The sequence below is a fragment of the Carassius gibelio genome, chromosome B16, assembly GCF_023724105.1.
Source record: "Carassius gibelio isolate Cgi1373 ecotype wild population from Czech Republic chromosome B16, carGib1.2-hapl.c, whole genome shotgun sequence".
Taxonomy (NCBI): Eukaryota; Metazoa; Chordata; class Actinopteri; order Cypriniformes; family Cyprinidae; genus Carassius; species Carassius gibelio.
Genome location: NC_068411.1, coordinates 18725631 through 18744060, shown reverse-complemented (window position 1 = coordinate 18744060; position 18430 = coordinate 18725631). Strand labels below are relative to the sequence as shown.

Here is an 18430-nt window from a genome sequence, read left to right as displayed (position 1 = left end):
ATAAACGGTTATAATTATCCTGTGTATAGTTGTACAGTATTTGAATTTTTTTTCCAAAATCCAGCCAAAAAGAGAGGTGGCTTTAGTTTATGTAGTTCCTAGCTGGTCTTTAATTTCTATACCCTTAAAAATAAAGGTTCTCTGTTGGCATCTATGTTTCTATGAAGAAACTTTAACTTCTTTGGAACCTCTCCACTGCACAAAATGTTCTTTCCAGAGCATGAAAATCCTTTAGACTAATAAAATGTTCTTCACACTAAAAAATGGTTTGGTAAACTGTTCACCAAAAGGTTGTTTGAAAAAAAAAAAAAAGGTTCTTCTATGACATCACTGCAAAAAAATCCTATTGGAACCATTATTTTGGTTATGCCTGAGGTCAACGAAGTAGATCTTGGTCAACCTCAGGATTCTTGGATTTGGTAAAGGAGACCTAATCAAGCTGGTTAAAGGGTTAGCTCACTCAAAAATGAAAATTAAGCCTTAAATTACTCACCCTGATGACTTCACTAGGTGTATATGACGTTCTTCTTTCAGACTAATCCAGTTGGAGTTACTTTAAAAATTGTGTTTGATCTCTCAGGCTGCTTTTTTAGCTGTTTCCCCTGGAAAGCTCTTACAACTGTGAGCGCAAGCTAGAAGTGATTATTACATTTTGAATTAGTATTGTCAAAAAATATCAATATTTCGGTAAGTATCGGTACTAAAATATCTGAACGGTACCAATACTAATTTCTCTTAAGTATCGATACAACGATACTAGCCGAGCTCTCACGTTCACTTCTCTCCACAGTGTACAGGCTGTAGGGTCGACGAGTGGCTGCAGCTTTCTCTCATGTTGGGGGTGTTTTGTGCAGTTGGGGCGCTGCTCGTGTCGCCATTTCAGTGATTCCACACGAAACAAATACACACTGAAAAAAACCTGTAAAATCCAAGCTGAAACTTTCTGAGAATGTTCAACATCTGTATTTATTTTATTGTTTTAGACTTGTTTTGTTTTCTTTAGGAATCCTGCAAGAATTTTATTTTTCCTTGATATTAAGTAGATGTAATTTTTTTGTTCAGATCAAAATGTTATGACATCGTCACAATTGTAAACTTACACTGTGAAGCTTTAAAGCAGGGTCTAAAAATATATATGGTCTTTTTATAAAATACCTTTCATACATATACATTTAACTAAAGAACCCTGCAAGCACTTGAATTTTTCCCCCTTTAATCATACTACACAAAAAGTGTTTCAATAAAGTTGAATGTAAACAGGTCTAATTATTGCACATGCAGATCCCAGTGTGTTCTGGTTAAATTGTTTTATTTATTGCTTAGGTTTGCATATGGTGGTGTGTTCTTAATGACATCTTTCCGAAAATATATCCTATTCCTAAAATAACACATATCCCAACATATTGCCTTGCTTACAGTATCTCAGTGTATCGCAACATATCGTGTTGCACCCCCTTGTATTGTGATACATATCGTATTGCCAGATTTTTGCCGATACACAGCCCCACCACTGAGTGGCATCTAACAGCTTGAAAGATCAAAGACAGTTTTTTGAAATAACTCAGACTGGATTCCTATGAAAGAATAAAGTCATATACACCTAGGTTGACTTCAGGGTGAGTGGAAAAGATGTTGCTACTTCCATTTCATCGCAACTTTAAATCTGGAATGACCTGTTTTTTCAGTCACTTTAGATGCAGATATATAAATAAGTTAACTTTGCATCAGCTTTAATGAATAGAGTGCCATGTTCATGCAGTTTTTCAGTGTGAGCAGTTACTTTTGAAATGTTGCTTTTAAGCTGTTCCTGTAAAACCGCAGGGGAGGAAGGAAGACTTTTCTCGGAAAGTGGTTTTTCTTCTGCCTGTAGTGACAAAGGGAATTGAATTCTTATTCATATGGAATAAACGAGCCATAAAAATATTTTCTGTTTGTTCCAGGTGGCTGTAATCTCCATTACTGACCATGTCTATATTGATGTGGAGGGCCGGCCAGGCTGCAGGTTCTGCTTCTAGCTGGTTCTGTAGAGCTCGATCCAACTCAACCAGGAGCCCAGGAGACACGACCCAAGCTTCTGATGTAAACAAACACACTTCATCAGCATACTTATTCTGAATTTTACAAGGTAGTTTCACTCCTCAAATGAGATTGGCAGAGCGGTATTCCCGGAGTGCAGTCCAATAGATCTTAGTGAGGGTAGCAGCATGTTTAATTTTTGACAGGAATGAAAACAAGGCTGTGAGGGATAGAAGTACCTGTAGCCTACTTCCCAAGTGTTCAATTGTTTACCAACATGGAGTTGTTTAGCTCATTATAAAGATATTGTAAATTGTAACTTTAGAACAAGACGTGTTATCTTGGATCTTTTTAAAGTGCATGGCATGCCATCATAAAGACATTAAAGAGTCATTCACACCAAGATTACTATTTACCTAGCCTTATCACCAAATGACTACAGGCCCATTGACTCCCTCTGCCAATGCATTGATGAAATTAACAGTTGGACGTCCCAGAATTTTCTTCAGTTAAACATGGAAAAAACCGGAGTCATTGCATTTGGAAACAAAGATGAAGTTCTCAAGGTGAATGCATACCTTGACTCTAGGTGTCTAACAACTATAAATCAAGTCAGCAGACTTGGTGTGATTATGGAGACAGACCTTAGTTTCAGTAGTCATGTCAAAGCATAAAACTAAACCAGCATACTATCATCTAAAAAACATTGCAAGAATTAGATTTTGTTTTCAGTCAAGACTTGGAGAAACTTGTTCATGCCTTTATCACCAGCAGGGTGGACTATTGTAATGGTCTCCTCACCGGCCATCTTAAGAAGACTGCCAGGATTCTGACTAGAACCAGAACATCTGAGCATATCACACCAGTCCTCAGGTCCTTACACTGGCTTCCAGTTACATTTAGGATTGATTTTAAAATGTACTTTTACTCATTTATAAATCACTCAATGGCCTAAGACCTAAATACATAGCAGATATGCTCACTGAATATAAACCTAACAGACCGCTCAGATCATTAGGATAGAGTCAGTAAAAAATACTAAGGATTCACACAAAACAAAGTGAGTCCGCTTTAAGTTATTATTCCGCCCGCAGTTGGAATCAGCTTCCAGAAGAGATCAGATGTGCTAAAACATTAGTCACATTTAAATGCAGACCCAAAACTCATCTGTTTAGCTGTGCATTTATTGAACGAGCACTGTGCAATGTCCGGACTGATATCATTATCTTTTATGTATAATCATTTTCTATTCTTAATGGTATTAAATTCATTTTAAACCTTTTAAACTAATTTTAAATCATTTTCAAATTCAAAGTTTTAAAATTCCTTATTTTATTTTTGTGATTTTTTTTTTTAATGTAAAGCACTTTGAATTACCATTGTGTATGAAATGTGCTATATAAATAAACTTGCCTTGCCAGAATTTATTTAAAGGCATTTTTTTTTTTTTTACTTTATTACTACAGGAAAGTGTAAAAGTGACAAAAAACTAAGTGGGAGAGAGAGGGGGGCAGAATTGGGAAAAGTCCTCAAGGTGGGAACTCAGGACACCCGTAGCACAACTATATGTCAGCTGCCCACAATGCTTTTAGCGCCACAAGAATTTTTTGTGATACAGGTGGCAACAAGTGAGAGAGCATTAAATCATTTACTTAACCGACTTGACTGGTTCAAACACACGAATCACTAGCGCAAGTTGTTCAGAGATGTGTGCAACAATGAATTCTGCATTGGTGGAGAAAATATAAACAAAATATCTTACAATATACATGTCTTTAAAATGTAAGAAAATTAATATAATCTCTTATTTTGCAAAAGCTGCACCCATATTAAATCAATTAGCTATAGTCAGGCTCTGGACTCACTAGGTTTAACTGTTGTGAGGCACAATGCTTCCTGTTTTTCGTATCCATGGCGATGGTAGCAGTGATGGATCTTTCCAGAAAGAGGAGCTTCGTTCTCTTCCACACTAAACCTCCGGGTGTCTGCACTGCTCAAAGGGAAACTATAAAACAATGCACAGCAATGACAAAGTGTACAATGGTACATATGACAGCTCCACATTATTTTTGGGCTGTATGACGTAAAGATTCAGAAAACAAAAGAGGCTCTCAAGTTCATTCATACATGTCGACACACCCACCCACACACACGCAACAGAATGGCATATGTCATCTTTATTGATCCTATACATTCACAACACAGTTAGCACCAGCATAAGACCAATGCAAACCTGAACTGGTACTTATATATATTGAAGTATTTTTAAGTTGCATGTTATGAATAACCACGGTAAAATTACATGCAGAAACATGCACACACAGCTTTCCAATATAATAACAGAGTGCTTATGAAAGTAATTTCAGTAGCTGGACCAAAAACAACAACTGTTTCTGCAAATGGTGTTATTAAACAGAAAATGGAACAGTGCAAATGTTAATACAAAAATGAGAAGCAAATGTCAAGGGTTTACATAATCAAAATTGAGTCGATTAGTGTAAACAACACATTTATTAAGGCAGGTCTCATTGCAGCAGTCCGTAATCATTAAAAGCCCCGTCCCTTGCAGATTGAACAGATTTCAATGGCCAAACACAGAGGTTTCTCACTTAACACTTCAGCAAATATACGTAATGATTATTAGCACATATAGAACTGCTGTACTTTCAGGGTGAATTTAAATTAAGGAAAGCAGGGTTTGTAAACAGTGAAGTGCTTGGCATGATATTATACAAGTGATTTGCACTTACAAGTAAACTTTAGACATACTATGCACAAATCTACGAACTAAAATGATAAAATATGCTATAATCTAGAACAACGGCGCTCAATCTGCCTTTTGGAAGGTGCTTGCACACTTGTCCATAATTCTTAACAGCTTGGAGAGATGTGTTAAGAGTAGCATTGGAACTAAACTGAGCAACCTTGCTATAGAATATAAAACCACAGCAGCAGCAGCAGCTACATATCCATTCTTGACATCGTCTTTCAGATAATTTTCTAGTTCTAAATTTGATCGTAAATCATGTAAAACTCTAAAAGCTATGAACATCGTCAGATTGTCAGAGTCAGACGTCAAGGTCTGCGTATGCTGAATATGTTTGTCATTTCAGGATGCATTCAGTCTGTTGCGACATTTCACATGATGGATGATCACAAGCAATGGATGAGCCTCCTGCAGGTGTGATGATGCAGATGGATGACACACTGTTACTGGATGCGAGCGTTCAGCGGTCTCTTGTACTAAGGTGAGTGGCTCATCCAAACACTCTTTCACATGCTCACAGCGCAGTCATAAGTTTGTCTCTGTGCATGATCGACACACTCCTGCCACTGCGCTCAACCAAACTGGTCTCACCAAACCCACCACTGCTCGCAGGGGGTCTTTCCACATTAGAGGGTCTAAATCAGACACACATGCACATGCAGGTGAAACACAGATGAGATCAGCCTACATTTTGTGATATTATTAACAGAAACCGGAAGATTGGCATAGGTTTTATCTTTCAGTTTTGGTAGATAAAAAAAAAAGTATACCTGTGTGGTGGCGGAACGGGTCCCAGTTCCATAGGCTGTACGTATAGGGGACTAGACAGATGTGATCTTTGCCAGGGATCCTGTGTAGCTGGAATGTTGTGCTTATACTGGAGGGAAGCAGAAAAATATGATTCATGTGAGTGAAGTCTCTTGCTAGTTACTTCAGGATTAAGAATTTTTTCAGCTAAATATCAGAAAAAAACATCTCATTATGCTTTGCTCATAAGATTTTTTTTTTTTTTTGTCAGAATGTTATTTGGAGATTGAAATGAGTCATAAGACTCAGGTTTTCTATGGGACTATGATGATGAGAAAAAAATGTGATGGGAGGAAAAATGTTATTTAAAGTATTTTGAGAACAACTTCCTACAAAACTTTAGCTTTCTCTTGAAAAAACCTTAATATTTCCCTCAGAATTTTTTTTTGTGATTATTATTATTATTATTTATTTGTTAAAAACTATAACACAAAGCGTGTTAATGCAAAGTTTCTTGGGGGAAGTCGATACCAAAAGCACCAAAATATATTACTTTTTCTTTCATCTATTAGTTTTAAATTTTTTTGCAAAAGGCTCCCGGATATGATGTTTGCCTTGTGAAGGAGCCAAAAACATCTCAAAAAATTTTTCACAATAGATTAAGAAAACCTTGACTTACAATCAACATTTACTATGGTTACACCATCTAAAAAAATAAACAATCAATTTCCAACCTGTCTTTTAAAAAACTTAAACCATAAAAATATATATTAAATATTAATAATAAAAAAAGTATTCAATTAATATTTAGGCAGCCTTTAAAGCATTTTTGGATCCCAGTCAAAAGAAAAAGCTACTAAATGTATTTCTTCCTCAAATAATCATATAAAAGTATGAAGTATATTTAAAGAGTACCGGTGATAAGCTTGGCTCGGGGCTGGTCTGTGCACTACAGAATGGAAAGAGAATCTTTCATTACTCAGTCACAACCAGTACAATAGAATCATTTTTCATTACACAAGCACAACAAAAATAATGAAATAAGCATTAAAAAACATGTTTTTATATCTGAATGCTCATAATTGTGTTTGTGTGGCTTTACCTTAAATGTGGATGTTTTGCTGGAGTTATGGCTGTGGAAGACAAAAGCAATTATATAAATATGACATATGTGACATTGCACTTATGTTAAAGCAGCATTTAAAGGCTTTAGAGTCAGTGGCAGACACAGAGATTAAGCATGTCAGAAATGCATTAAGTTGATTATTGAAAGGAAATATTGCATATGGCACACAGACATACTCTTGACCATAGACTGGGCTCGTGATGGATATCTTTTACTTGGTCTTCTCTCAAAAGTGCTTGCTCTCCTGACTTTACCACTACGTGTGGCCTGATATTCAGTCCTTCCACTGTAAAAACAAACAACATGACACTTAAAAAAGGCGACAGTGTAAATATGTTGCCAGAATAGGTGTACGGATATGTACCTGAATCTGAACCGTGAGCCGAGGCGTGTGAAGTCACTGCGGCTTCTGTTGTTGTGGGTTGGCTGTCTGAGCCGGAAGAAGGCATGACTCTCGACTGCACACTTCCATAAGTGCTTACACTCCCAAGAACTAGAAAGCTGAAACACAAATGTGTGCTCCTGCTCTCGGCCCTGCACCCACAAACATACAGGCGCTTTAGTTTTAAACCACTTCAAAATGTAGATATAGCACAGGATTTTTACAAATTATTAAGTAATTGTTTAATGTTTTACTATTAGATTTTAATACTAAAATTATTTGAAATTAATTATGAATGAATGGTTTAAAGGGTTAATTCATACCAAAAATAAAAATTAGCCTATGATTTACTCATCCTCAAGATGTCCTGGGTGTATATTACTTTCTTCTTTCAGAAGAATCCAATCGGAGTTATACAAAAAAAGTGTCCTGGATCTTCCGAGCTTTATAATGGCAGTGGGCAGGTGTTTTTGCTCAATAGTCCAAAAAACTGGATCCATCTATAATAAAAAGTGCCTCACACAGCTCTGGTGGGTGAATAAAGGCCTCCTGTGGCAAATTGATGCATTTGTAAGAAAACTACCCATATTTAAAAATCAAAAACGAAATCCTCCAAATATATTTCTTTACCAATCCTCGTTTTGTACTTCTAATTCCTGACCGGTGTTTTGTTTTGCTCTCTCCTCTACGCTTCCACGTTCATCACTTTTCACCGGCGCATGCGGTACGCATACATCCGTTATCATCCGCTCAGAACAACTTGCACTTATGACAGTTAGCACAAGCTAGAGAAAACTGTTTTTAATGTTTTGAATGTGGATATTTTTCTTACAAAAATGCATCGATTCACTACAGGAGGCCTTTATTCCCCCCAGAGCTGTTTGACGCACTTTTTTATTATGGATGGAGTTTTATTGGACTTCTTTTGGACTGTTGAACAAAAACACCCACCTACTGCCATTATAAAGCTTAGAAAATGCCAGGACAATTTTTATTACAACTCTGATTGGATTTTTTTTTTTAAACATAGTCATACACTTAGGATGCCTTGAGCATGAGTAGATGTAATTTTTGGGTGAACTAACCCTTTAAAAATGATGTGTGAAAATCCAAGTAAAATATGAAGTCAGCATGAACAAAGCCATATTTCAGCAAAATACTCAATTGTTTCTCCCACATTAATATGTATTAAGAAAAATTAAAATATATTTACAAGTATGACATCACAGCAATAGTGATTATTTTAACAGCTTATCAACCAAAACTTAAAGCCCCTGGTATAGAGGAATGTCTACAATGTTAGCACAGATAAGCCAGTGCAATTTTGTGTATGTTAAACTTACCTTCTCATCATCCTCCACAACTGCTAATGTCAGTCGGTTCTTCCTGAAGTCAAGACGGGTTATTTTAGGCCTGAATGGAAACATTTACGTAAAGTATGTTGAGATGGAAAGTATCAGCCATGACTGAAAAGTCAAAGGTCAGCCACTGGTCAGAACAACTAGAGTGTATATGTGAATCTCACCAAAAGAAGAGACCAATTTTACTGGATCCCTCAAAAACAAGGATTCCGGTTGGTGTGAGTCCCAGAGCATATTCTCCTCCATCCCGTCCCTGCATGTCAGCATAGAGCATTTTACACAGCAGTCCCACAAGTACATTACACACATTTAACTGAACAGGTACAATACACTACTGTTCAAAGGTTTGGGGTGAGTATGATTATTATTATAATTTTTTTTAATGTTTTTGACAATGCTTTTATGCTGATTTATTGTAGAAGACCGCTTAATACTGGGTGGAAGTCATGATAGAATAGTAGAATTTATTGGAAATAAACTGTCACTTTTGATCAATTTAATCCATCCATTTATTAATTTCTTAATTTTTTTCTTTCCCAAAACATTTACTGTAAATGGTAATGTCCCTCCTGATATCACAGGTACTTTTAATTGTATCTTTTATCAACATTTCAACCACTTATTACATAAACATAACCAAACCAACCAACAGACAATGCCCATCTTTTACAATTTTAATAGAAAAGACAGAAAGAAGAGAAGGGGGGGGGGGGGGGTGGAGTAAACATAAATAAATAACATACCAAAACTCAAAATATTACTTAAACATAAATAAAATCCTGTGGAGTCCAAACTTGAGGTAAAGCTTCAGTTCACATACAAGTAACACATTAGATCATGATAAAAATATGATCATGGTTTTGTGCAGCTTGTCAGTGAACAATGGCTCTGTGTAGTTAATGCTGCTCCATGTGAAAGCATGCACGTGATTGAGATTTACCGCTGATTACAGAACCAGCTTTACTGACAAGATATGTATTAAATATTGCATGCAATTTATCGTGCAGCCCTACTGTCTTTAGTCAAAGAGCTCTCAGGTTTCATCAAAAATATCTAAATTTGTGTCCTGAAAATGAATGATGGTCTTACAGGTTTGGAACAACATGAGGGCGAGTAATTAATGACAGAATTTTCTCTTTACTTAACTTTAATTACCTTCAGATAACAGATTTTGTAGAGGGCAAGGTAACTGTTAAGCCTCTAAATCAAGCCAAATAGATTTAGGTCCTCTTTGAGCCATTCGGCTATGAATCAGAGCTGACAGGCCAACTGGTGTTTTCTGACATTTGGCTCATTGCAGTCCCCCAAAGAACCGGAGCGTTGCAGTTTTGAAAATTTTGTCTTGGCTTTCCGCTTATTCCATATAAATGAGCTAAACCATTCTGTAATTCTTTTATTTGGCAATAAGATAGATATCATCTGTAGTGGATAAAGAAACCAGGGCATTATATTCATCTTAACAGTAATCCTCCCAAGCAAGGAAAGAGGGAGATCTGACCATCTAATTAAATCGTCACACAAATGCAGCTTTTAAGTAGGTATAATGCTGATGTAAAATGATGTAATGCAGGTATTACATGGTCTCATAGTCTCATGGTGTTTAATTCTCCCATTGTGGTACAACGGGTACAACTGGGTGCAAGATAAGAAATAAAAATGAAACCAAGAATTTAAATACACTCTTAGAACTCCTTGAAATTCAAGTACTGGAAGGATGTAAATTAACTACAGGGAGTGATCTCACCTTCACAAAGTGCATGTCTACTCCATACATCTCCAGCCACTTGCACTTATTCAGGAAATTCAGCTCAGCTTGAGAAGGACTCATTCCCCTGTAGAGAGACGTACTGGTGAACATTCAAATTCATGAGCAGTAATGAAAATCATAACTCATCATTCAAATCTGTCCAGTGCCCTGTCATTTCATAGCCTGACTACAGCAACTCCCTCTTGTACAGACTGACAGCATTTACTATATGTCCCATCAAGCGCATCCAAAGTCTTGCTGCACTTGTTATTAACCTCCGGAAATCCTCTCACATCATACCTCTGCTCTGTGCTCAAATCGCTACATTGGCTGACAGAATGTGCAAGAATTCAATTCAAGCCTTTATTTTCTCCTTGCACTGAATATTTTCAACCCCCAGGTCTATAAAGTTATAAAATTTCTAATTTCATTTCCAAGATCAACAAACAATCCAGACCCATTTAACAAATGCAACAGCTCATCTGTAGGGAATGATCTGCAGCTAAGCACGTACTTGTACAGTAGCACGCTGATGATTCCTCTTAAAACAGGGTCAAATGCAGAGCTGAGGATTTAATTAAAACCGCAGGGAGACCGAGTTTTCAGTTCAAGTTAAATGCATGTAAACAGTTCAAGTGTGATTATCACTAGCAAATGAAAGTGTCCAAATCTAATTGAAACTAAATCCGACACTTCAGTCATTCTAAGGACTTCGTTCAAAAAACACACAAGCACAGTATTACACAATCTGAGGTGCAATGTGACAAAGCATCAAGCAATACATCTCTGTTAATCTTACTTTTTATCCTAACAAGATTGTTAAATTACATGTGGTTGGTCGCTTGCTCATTGATTAAATGCTTTTATATCAGATTTACTATCAGCTTGTGCCAGAGCAAACCCTCATTTGGCATTAAAAACTAGCATCAGGATTCACTAAAGACACACAGTGGGAAATTAGCACCGAAAAGGCTTGGACAGTTATTTTTGCGACTCACCCTATTGAACATGCATTTGTAGGCGTTTCACTTTCGATTGTTAAATTTATGGGAGGAAAGTATTTAAATGAATCATGTAACAAGATTTACTAATATTTGCGCTCGTCTATTCACTGGTATTTGCGGCATTATTTAATGCAAAAAAGAAATCAGGCAGTAATTTGCGCTGCTCTTGGTAGATTGCGTTGGTCATTAAGGATGTTCTTTAATGCACACCTTGTCAGTAAATCACCCACAGAATTTTCCCCTCCCATCTGAGCTTTTATGGAATTGCACTGTAATGCTAATTTGCCCTGTTTAGTAAATCTGGTCCCAAATGTGTTCTGATTGGCTATGATTATTCAAGATGCATAGTATTTCAACTTGTATCTCAGGACATACAGTACTGTTAGTTGCCAAACTGTACACTAGTACACATACACAAAAAAATGCAGGTTCTTTACTGGCATCAATGCTTTTAACATCAGAGGAAAGCCCCATTTAGAAATTTTTATTTTTAAGATTGGGAATAAGAAATACCTGCACTCAGCCCATTTGCGGTAGATGTCTGCCTCCATTATCTCCGTCTGTTTGGGTGAAAAGCGAAACTCTGATACCAAAGCTATAGAGTGTTCTAATGGATCACAATCCCCAAGTTCACCTATTAACACGTGAAATAGAAAGGAAATAGAATACAAATGGAAATGAAAAGGCAAAAATCTGCTGTAAATATGCAAATACATGAAAAAAAAAAAAGTCCAAACTGCCCATAAAACACATAGAACTCACTTTGTAAGCAATAAGCCCCGAGCTCCACAGCCACATCATATGGACATTTTAACCTGCTCAGGGAAGAAGGCAAGGACTTAATGATCCTTAAAACAGCAAGTAAATGTGTTTGTCACTTACTGAAGGCAACTTTCAAAGCATTCAACAACGTAGTCATCAAACACTTTTGTAAAATGTGAGATGACGAGACCCCGTGTTTATGTAAGAAAGTGTGTGCCCCCTGTGTGGGAAAGTGTGTCGGAGCGTATCTTTGCTCTTAAATTAGAAGCTGTGTGTTGGTTCTCATCTGAGTTTCTTTTATTAAAAAGGAGCAGAGCAGCACCCAGGAGACCAGACCCAGATTATACACAATGAAACAAGCACTTTTATTGGACCCCGGTAGAAACCCTGCCTTACTGTGTGTGCACGTAACAGAGGGAGGGTCAGAGGTGTGACACAGGGCAAAAAGGAGGATATGAAAGGCTCTCTCTCTTTTTCCACTACGTGTGCATGTTTGTATATGTCTGGCTGTGAGATAAGGGTAATTTCTTACTTGCCGGACAGTATGTCTTGTCTAAGCTGCAGTACGAAGAGATACCTTCAAAAAATGGTTACATAAACATAAATGTCATATCATAGGTCAAATAATTTAGCATACATACAGTGCCTTGCAAAAGTATTCCCACCCCTTAATGTTTTGTCTTATGTTGCTGCTTTACGTTAAACTACTTTTTTTATTTTTTTCCACGTCAAGCTACACTCCACACACCATAATGACAAAGCAAAAACAGAATTGGCACCAATTCAAAAAGATATTAAAAATAAAAAATCTGAAATAAGTACACTGAATAAGAATTCATACCCTTAACTCAGTACTTAGTTGAAGCAGCTTTACAGCTTTAATTTTTTTTTGTGTTTGATGTGACAAGCTTTGCTCATTAGCATTTGGGGGCCGATGCACATTTTCAGGTTTCTCCAAACATATCTGATTGGGTTCAAGCCCAGGCTCTGGTCGGGCCACTCAAGGTCATTCACAGAGTTGTCTATAAGCCACTCTTGCTGTGTGCTTAGGGTCACTGTCCTGTTGGAAGGTGAACCTTCTTCTCAGTCTGAGCTTCTGAATGCCCTGGACTGTGTTTTCATTAAGGCTATTTCTATATTCTGCTGCACTGAGCTTTCCTTCTGCTCTGACGAGTCCCTTAGTCCCGGTTGCTGAAAAACAGCCCCACAGCATGAGACCAGCTACCAGCACACTTTACTTTTGGGAGGCTGCTCTGCAGGAGATGAGCAGTGCCTGGTTTCCTTCAAATATGATGCTTGAGGTTGAGGTTCATCTGACCAGAAAATCTTGTTTCTCCCAGTCTGAGAGTTCTCTAGGTGCTTTCTGCAAATTACCTTCATTGAGGAGCATAAAGCATTATTAAACCATTATTGAAACACTATCTTTCCAAACCTCCTCCTGCCCAAACTAACTCAGCTCTCCATGCCCACCTCCGTCTGTCTGTGGATCTCATACGATCAGCACTGGAGCTCCTCAACGCTGTGTTCTCTCTCCACTGCTCTTCTCCCTCTACACAGATGACTGCACATCTAAAGACCGACGACACTACACTCATCGGCCTCATTCAAGACTTACAGGCAGGAGGTTAAAGAGCTGGCTGTCTGGTGCAGTCTTAACAACCTGGAGCTCAACACTCCCAAAACTGTGGAGATGACCGTGGACATAAGGAGAAACCCCCCTGCTCTCCCCCCACTCACCATCATGAACAGCACTGTAACGACAATGGAGTCATTCAGGTGGAACAAACACTATTTATACACTTATAGACTCATTTATCTAACACACATACTAAGTCTCAATTTTCACATAATATACCTGTACATAAGCCTTTTCAAAAATCACACCCATTCAATTGAATTTGCCACAGGTTAAGTCAAATTGTAGTAACATCTACAAGCAATATGAATGCTCCGGAGCTAAATTTCAACAAACCCAGGTAAAGGGTATGAATACTTATGCAATGGAATCATTTAAGTTTTATTATTTTTTACAAATTAGCAAAAATGTTAAAAACCTGTTTTTTCCTTTGCTATTATGATGTATGGAGTGTAGACTGATGTGTGTGTTGTTGTTTTTTTTTTTTTTTTTTTTTACATTTAAAGCATTTTAACATTAGGCAGCAACATAACAAAATGTAAAAACAAAATGCAGGGCTGTGAAAACTTTCACTAGGCACCGTGTAGGATGAACTAATAAAATCTGGCCAATATATATATAAACAGAATATAATAAATAAATATACCCATACATTTTTAAATGAATTTAGGAACCACAACATTATAATATACAATAAGACAATTTTGAGATTTGCTAAGTTTATAGTATTGTTAAATTAAAGTGTTTTTAAAGATGAACTCTGAGTAAGCATTTGATGATGCTGATATATCATTCATCTCTAATACATTTAGAGAATAATTCACCCCCAAAAAACAAATGTACTCACACTCAAGAGTATGTCAGTCTTCTGAAGCTATATGATATTTTAACTTTACGTCACTTCAGAAGACAGTATAGTGCATTAACCATATGGACGACATTTATTATATTTTAATAGCACCTTTTTGTCATTTTGGAGCTTTATAGCTGCAGTTTTCATCAACTTGTGGAGACCACGATATTGTTTAAAAACATACAAACATCATCTGTGTTTCACATAGAAAAGTAGGTGAGATTTAAACAAAATGGTACTGATTAATGATGACAATTTAATTTTTGGGTGAATTAATCCTTACAAAAATCTTAGTTTGATTAAAGCGCTTTACAAGACAGTTAGAAATATATGACTACTACTGTTGTTTACCTGGTGAACTCTTCGTGGAGGTTATTGGGCTCTGAAGAATAGAATTTAACCCTGAAAAACAATCTGTATTGAGATCCATCTACAAAAAAGAGATTTTACGAGTAAGATTATGTGTACACCGGAATAAAACAGACACCCAATGTCAGTGACTATGAAATTAGTACATAAACTTTAAATGAAAAAGGACAAGAAGCTCTCCTTGAAGGTTATGAAAGATTGTTGTCATAGAGACAAGTCAGCTAATGTTGATTCAGTGTGACTCAACGGCTTTTAAAAGTGTTATAAAGCATACACCATTCTGAAGGGTAGCACTGCAGTTACACTATAATATAGAAAAACCACCAGAGAGACTGAATCAATGGTCTTATTTTACTCCTTTTTGAATTGCACACAAGTTGCATAGTCTGAAATATTTTAAATCACTGCCGAAATCAAATTATATTGATGCTATTTCAATCTCCCACTTCTTCCATCTAACAACTGTGTGGGGTATGTCTTGCACAGCATATATTGGGATTAGCTCCAGTCACACCCATAGTATTCACTCATAGACGCTTGCCACTAGTCACTAAGGCAACAGTAGATCATGAGCCCAAGGTCATCAGCCATCTGTGACCAGCTGACTAAAAAACTCCACAATAACTACTTGTATTAGGGTGTGTGTGTGTGTGTGTGTGAGAGACTACTCACGTCTAATCTGCTTTTTTATGGGCTTAGCTGCATCCAACCATTGCTGAAACATAAGGAAATGTGAAGAACAAGAGAGCAGAAAACAGCAAGGGAGGATTGGGGGAGACAGTGGGAGGGAAGGAGAGGAAACAAGACAAAGATTTTGTTATTAGGAGTTATTATCGGAGTGCTGATAAAAAATCCTTTTGTTCTGATAGATTTTGAGTGGCTGTTTCACATTGACACTCTCCATTGCTCATTTCTGGTCTAAGAGCTGCAGTTTATAGAAAAACAGGTCACTACCACACACACACACACACACACACACACACGTATACGAACGCTCATTAAGTAACACTCACCGCAACCTGCTCTGGGTCCATGAACTGCAGGCCGAAGTAATCAGCCTCCACCAGATCCAAATGATACATAATCTGATCAAACAGATCCTGTCCCTTGGAGTGTTTCTGAAACACACACACATTTAAAAGTACAAATTAATCACTGCGTGTGGCAAGCTTGGCGCTACACAGTGATCTTGTGACAGTTTAAGGGGACACCTGTGGAGCACGTCGTCGGCAGGAAGTTGCTCCAGTGCGCCTGCAGGGCTTGATGGCCTTGATTAGGCGAAGTGATGCACATGCTACATTGATTTTCATATGCACTCACTACAGCTGAGGGATATAGCTTAAAATATCTCAGAATTTTGATGTTTTTCTTTCAATCAGAAGAAACATCTTTATGTTTAATCAGGTTACATACAATGAAAATATAGACAAGAATAAACAGATAAAATCAATACAATTTACAAATTGTTCCATTTAAATGAGATGTATATACACAAATATATACACACACGTATATATACAGAGTTTTGAAAAGGGTTTTGACCCTTCCTGTTTTTTCTTTTTTTTTTGTGCATATTTTTCCACACTTGAATGTTTAAGATAAAAGTAAGTTTAATTACACAAAGACAACCCAAATAAACACAAAATGCAGTTTTGAAATAATGATTTCATTTATTAAGGGAAAAAAAGCTGTCCATATCTGAAAAAGTTTGCCCCCCCCCCCTAAAATCTAATAACTTGTTGTGGCACCCTTGGCAGCAACAACTGCAATCAAGTGTTTGCGATAACTAGCAATGAGTCTCTCACATCGTTATGGAAGAATTTTGGCCAATTTTCTTAGCAGAATTGTTTTAGCCACATTGGATGTTTTGAGCATGAATGGACTTTTTAAGGTCATGCCACAGCATCTCAATTGGATTTATGTCTGCACTTTGACTTGGCCACTCCAAAACCTTAATTTTGTTTTTCTTGAGCCATTCAGAGATGAACTTGCTGGTGTGTTTAGGATCATTGTCCTGCTTCATAACCCAAGTGTGCTTGAGCTTGAGGTCACAAACTGATGGCAGGACATTCTCCTTCTGGATTTTCTGATCGAGTGAAGAATTCATGGTTCCATCAATTATGGCAAGTCATCCAGGTCCTGAAGCTACAAAGCAGCCCCAGACCAGCACACTACCACCACCACGTTTGACTGTTGGTTTGATTTTCTTTTTATTAAATGCAGTGAAAAGTGTTGGTTTTACACCAGATGTAATGTTTCTACATTTTTTTTTTATCTCTTTAGATCGCAGCATGTTGTGTTGCTCTTTAAGCATGCTTCACTTTGTCAGACAGGTTGTATTTAAGTGATTTCTTGATTCAACAGGTCTGGCAGTAATCAGGCCTAAGTTTGGCAAGTGAAATTAAACTCTAAAATAATGTGGTTAATCACAGTTCTTTCTTGATTTAACAGGAGGTGGCAATTCATTTTTCACGTAGGGCCAGAGATGCGCTCTCGAGTTGGTGTCTCGGAGTTGATGACTTGCATTTTTATAGACTTCAGACTTGACTCAGACTCGACTTGAAAATAATCCAGACTTGTCTCTGCTTGAGGGAAAGGACTCATGGACTTTTATCCTTAAATACTTATATAACTGATATTCAGAAGGAGGACGGCATCCACACCCCAGCATCCATGTAGGCCGCAAGCCATAACACAGCACTATTTTAAGGGTACTTTCACACTTGGTTCACTTGCCTGGTCCGAACCCAAGTTCGGTTGCTCCCCCCTCCCCCTGCCCCCCCAATATTTGAGTCATCAAGCCAGCAGCTGTTTACCCCGTTGCTTGGTAACGACAGGGCAAGAGAAGGCGGCAAATGCAGAACATTACTCTCTGCACTTTTATGTATTACTTTTTTGAACTGTTCATTTTGTTTCTAAAGCTTAGGTACATAATGGTACTTGCGTCTGTCTTACGAATGTACTGAAAATGCTCTAAAGAATGTTGAAGGCGAACATAAATGAGATGTACAGCTCTCTGCTTGCAGCGCGTGAGTCACGCTCATCAGGAAAGTGAGTGAAACACACATTTTCATCAAATGATTTGTCATTAAAAGCCGTTCACATCCGCGATTTGTTACGATTGCATTCACCGTACCAGAGTTCACATGAAGCGTACCCCAGACCACCGTTTTTAAGCGGAGTCGGGTACGGTTCGCGGGTGCACATCCGAGTACGGAAGACAGCGTTCACATCATCCAAACGAACCGAACTCTAACATCAATCGAACCCGGGTGCGGACCAAAAGTGCTAGTGTGAAAGCACCCTAAGTGAACAGCGCGTCAAAACAGCAGAGCGGATCACATAACAAGTGATCAGTGTCATTTATGGTAAATATCTTTCAGCGCTATATCCTCTATTATTTTTATCAAAAGCCAAACTCGCTTTATTCAAGCCTTTCCAGTTCTGTGCGCTTTCTCTCTCTCTGCCAAGTTTAGACCTGCAGATGACGCGGTTATTTTAAAGGGATAGTTCACGCAAAAATGAAAATTATGTCATTAATAACTCACCTTCATGTCGTTACAAACCAGTAAGACCTCCGTTAATCTTCGGAACACAGTTTAAGATATTTTAGATTTAGTCAGAGAGCTCTCAGTCCCTCCATTGAAAATGTACGGTATA

General features: G+C 37.6%; 1 protein-coding gene across 1 annotated transcript in view; it reads right to left on the bottom strand.

Moving 5' to 3' along the window:
* LOC127974731 (band 4.1-like protein 4B) overlaps positions 1-18430 on the bottom strand; it is a 28246-nt gene that overhangs the window by 4002 nt on the left and 5814 nt on the right. Inside the window, exons 2-18 of the mRNA XM_052578219.1 lie at positions 15784-15888; positions 15443-15485; positions 14753-14831; positions 12445-12489; positions 11913-11965; positions 11664-11784; positions 10144-10231; positions 8564-8652; positions 8382-8451; positions 7021-7190; positions 6833-6942; positions 6633-6663; positions 6446-6479; positions 5554-5660; positions 3882-4021; positions 1965-2074; positions 1781-1864 (exon numbers count right to left, since the gene is read on the bottom strand). Coding sequence (XP_052434179.1) covers positions 1781-1864; positions 1965-2074; positions 3882-4021; positions 5554-5660; positions 6446-6479; positions 6633-6663; positions 6833-6942; positions 7021-7190; positions 8382-8451; positions 8564-8652; positions 10144-10231; positions 11664-11784; positions 11913-11965; positions 12445-12489; positions 14753-14831; positions 15443-15485; positions 15784-15888 — 1479 coding nt within the window. The remainder of the gene's footprint in view (positions 1-1780; positions 1865-1964; positions 2075-3881; positions 4022-5553; positions 5661-6445; positions 6480-6632; positions 6664-6832; positions 6943-7020; positions 7191-8381; positions 8452-8563; positions 8653-10143; positions 10232-11663; positions 11785-11912; positions 11966-12444; positions 12490-14752; positions 14832-15442; positions 15486-15783; positions 15889-18430) is intronic.